Below are 2,572 nucleotides of genomic sequence, written 5' to 3' on the forward strand. Positions count from 1 at the left end.
GTGCTGCTGCTGCTGCTAGTGAGGAAACTGTCGGTGCTCCTGCTGGTGATGATGAAACAGTCGGGGCTGCTGTTGTTGTTGATGAAACGCCCGGTGCAGCTGTTACTGTTGATGAAACATCATGTGCAGCTGGTGTTGGTGATGAAACTCAGGGCGCTTCTGCTGCTGGCGAGGAAACAGTCGGTGCTGCTGCTGGTAATGAAACACGTTGAGCTGCTGGTGCTTGCGATAATACACCCGGTGCTGCTGCTGATAGTGGTGAAACACCCGGTGCTGGTGCTGCTGGTGATGAAACACCCGGTGCTGCAGCTGGTAGTGGTTAAACACCCCGGTACTGCTGCTGCTTGGGATAATACACCCGGTGCTGCTGCTGCTTGGTGATGAAACACCTGGTGCTGCTGCTGCTTGGTGATGAAACACCCGGTGCTGCTGCTGCTTGGGATAATACACCCGGTGCTGCTGCTGCTTGGTGATGAAACTCCCGGTGCTGCAGCTGGTAGTTGTGAAACACCCCGGTACTGCTGCTGCTTGGGATAATACACCCGGTGCTGCTGCTGCTTGGTGATGAAACACCCGGTGCTGCTGCTGCTTGGGATAATACACCCGGTGCTGCTGCTGCTTGGTGATGAAACACCCGGTGCTGCTGCTGGTAGTGGTGAAACACCCGGTACTGCTGCTGCTTGGGATAGTACACCCGGTGCTGCTGCTGCTTGGGATAGTACACCCGGTGCTTCGCCTGCTGGTGAAGAAACAGTCAGTGCTGCTGCTGCTGCTGCTGATGGTGGTGATGAAACAGTCGGTGCTGCTGCTACTGTTGATGAAATAACCGGTGCTGGTGGTGGTGGTGTTGAAACACCCAGTGCTGCTGCTGGTGGTGATGAAACAGTCGGTTGCGCTGCTGGTGGTGATGAAACACCCGGTGCTGCTGCTGCTGTTGATGATGAAACTCCCAGTGGTGCTGCTGATACTGGTGATGAAACGTCCGGTGCAGCTGCTGCTGGGGATGAAACAGTCAGTACAACTGCTGCTGTTAATGAAACAGTCGGTGCTGCTGCTTGTGGTGATGAAACAGTCGATTGCGCTGCTGGTGGTGATGAAACACTCGGTGCTGCTGCTGCTGCTGCTGTTGGTGATGAAACTCCCAGTGGTGCTGCTGATACTGGTGATGAAACGTCCGGTGCAGCTGCTGCTGTTGATGAAACAGTCGGTGTTGCTGCTGCTGTTGATGAAACAGTCGGTGTTGCTGCTGCTGGTGGTGATGAAACAGTCGGTGTTGCTGGTGGTGGTGATGAAACAGTCGGTGCTGCTGCTGCTGGTGATGAAACAGTCGGTGCTGCGCCTGCTGGTGATGAAACAGTCGGTGCTGATGCTGTTGGTGATAAAACACCCGGTGCTGCTGCTTATGGTGATGAAACACCCAGTGCTACTGCTGCTGGTGATGAAACAGTCTGTGTTGCTGCTGCTGTTGATGAAGCAACCGATGCTGCTGCTGGTGATGATGAAACACCTGGTGCAGTTGCTGGTGGTGGTAACACCCAGTGCAGCTGCTGTTGGTGATTAAACACACGGTGCTGCTGCTGCTGCTGGTGAGGAAACAGTCGGTGCTGCTGCTGGTCATGATGAAACAGTGAGTGCTGCTTTTAGAATCAAATAGAGACTCTACATCCAACGAGGCTCTTATCCTGTGGTCTGCGCACCCCGCAGTAGGTCAACAAATTCCTTGGGAGACTTCAGGCTGAAAGCACAAGGTATGTAAGGAGTCAGCAACCCGTTGAGTCGTTTAGCCAGTCTGTATGTGGGTGTGGGTTCGGCTGTTGATTAGCCGAAGTGGGTTTCAAGGTTTGTGAGTCTTGACATTTCTCTTTCCTTTTCTTTCTCTCTTCTCTCTTTTTTTCTGTTCATTGTTTTCTCTTACGTTCCCTTACTACCCTCTTCTTATTCCTATTACTATCTCCTTCTCGTTCGGTGGTTATAATAGCTGCCTCGTATGGGCCAATAGGCCCTCTGCAGTTCTTATACCTACTACTACACCTTACCTTGCTTCTCACCTCTCTCGTGCCTATTTATTGCCTGCATCTATTTCCTCATCTCTCGAACATTTAATCACGGGGGAGACATCTCCCGTCACGCAGGATGCAGTCGCACCTCCACAGATCTTCCGTATCAGCTCTTGATACTGGTAATGGCTCAAAAGAGCCACCACCCACGGGCTATTTATGCCCGTGCCACCTTTTGGGTGGCTTAATCTTCATCAATCAATCAATTCCTCATCACAATCGACTTGAGAATGGTCCAGGACAGACCGAAACGTCGTCGTCCCTTCACCTTCTAGTGTGTGGTCTGGTCAACATACTTTAGCCACGTTATTGTGACTCATCGCCTGCATATGGATACCACACGTAAGCGTCCTACTCTGTTTAATTTCTTCGATGCTCTACCTTCCTTTAATTAAACAGCCTTTTCGCGCCTCTGAATCTTCCCTTCTTGCCGCCAAGCGTCGAAAGAACCAGCTCAGGTTTCTTAGAGACTATCTTGCTGAGCAAGTTTCTCCCTCCTTCTTTATTTCACTTTC

At 51.6% G+C, this 2,572-nt stretch overlaps 1 protein-coding gene across 1 annotated transcript; it reads left to right on the forward strand.

Annotated features, from left to right (window-relative positions):
• The first annotated feature begins 564 nt into the window (after window positions 1-564).
• LOC138357837 (mucin-22-like) lies at window positions 565-1,557 on the forward strand. Its single transcript, XM_069315012.1, has one exon. The coding sequence runs from the start codon at window positions 565-567 to the stop codon at window positions 1,555-1,557; it is 993 nt and encodes a 330-aa protein (XP_069171113.1).
• The last annotated feature ends 1,015 nt before the right edge of the window (window positions 1,558-2,572 follow it).

Source organism: Procambarus clarkii, chromosome 80 (assembly GCF_040958095.1).
Source record: "Procambarus clarkii isolate CNS0578487 chromosome 80, FALCON_Pclarkii_2.0, whole genome shotgun sequence".
In the NCBI taxonomy this organism is placed as follows: domain Eukaryota; kingdom Metazoa; phylum Arthropoda; class Malacostraca; order Decapoda; family Cambaridae; genus Procambarus; species Procambarus clarkii.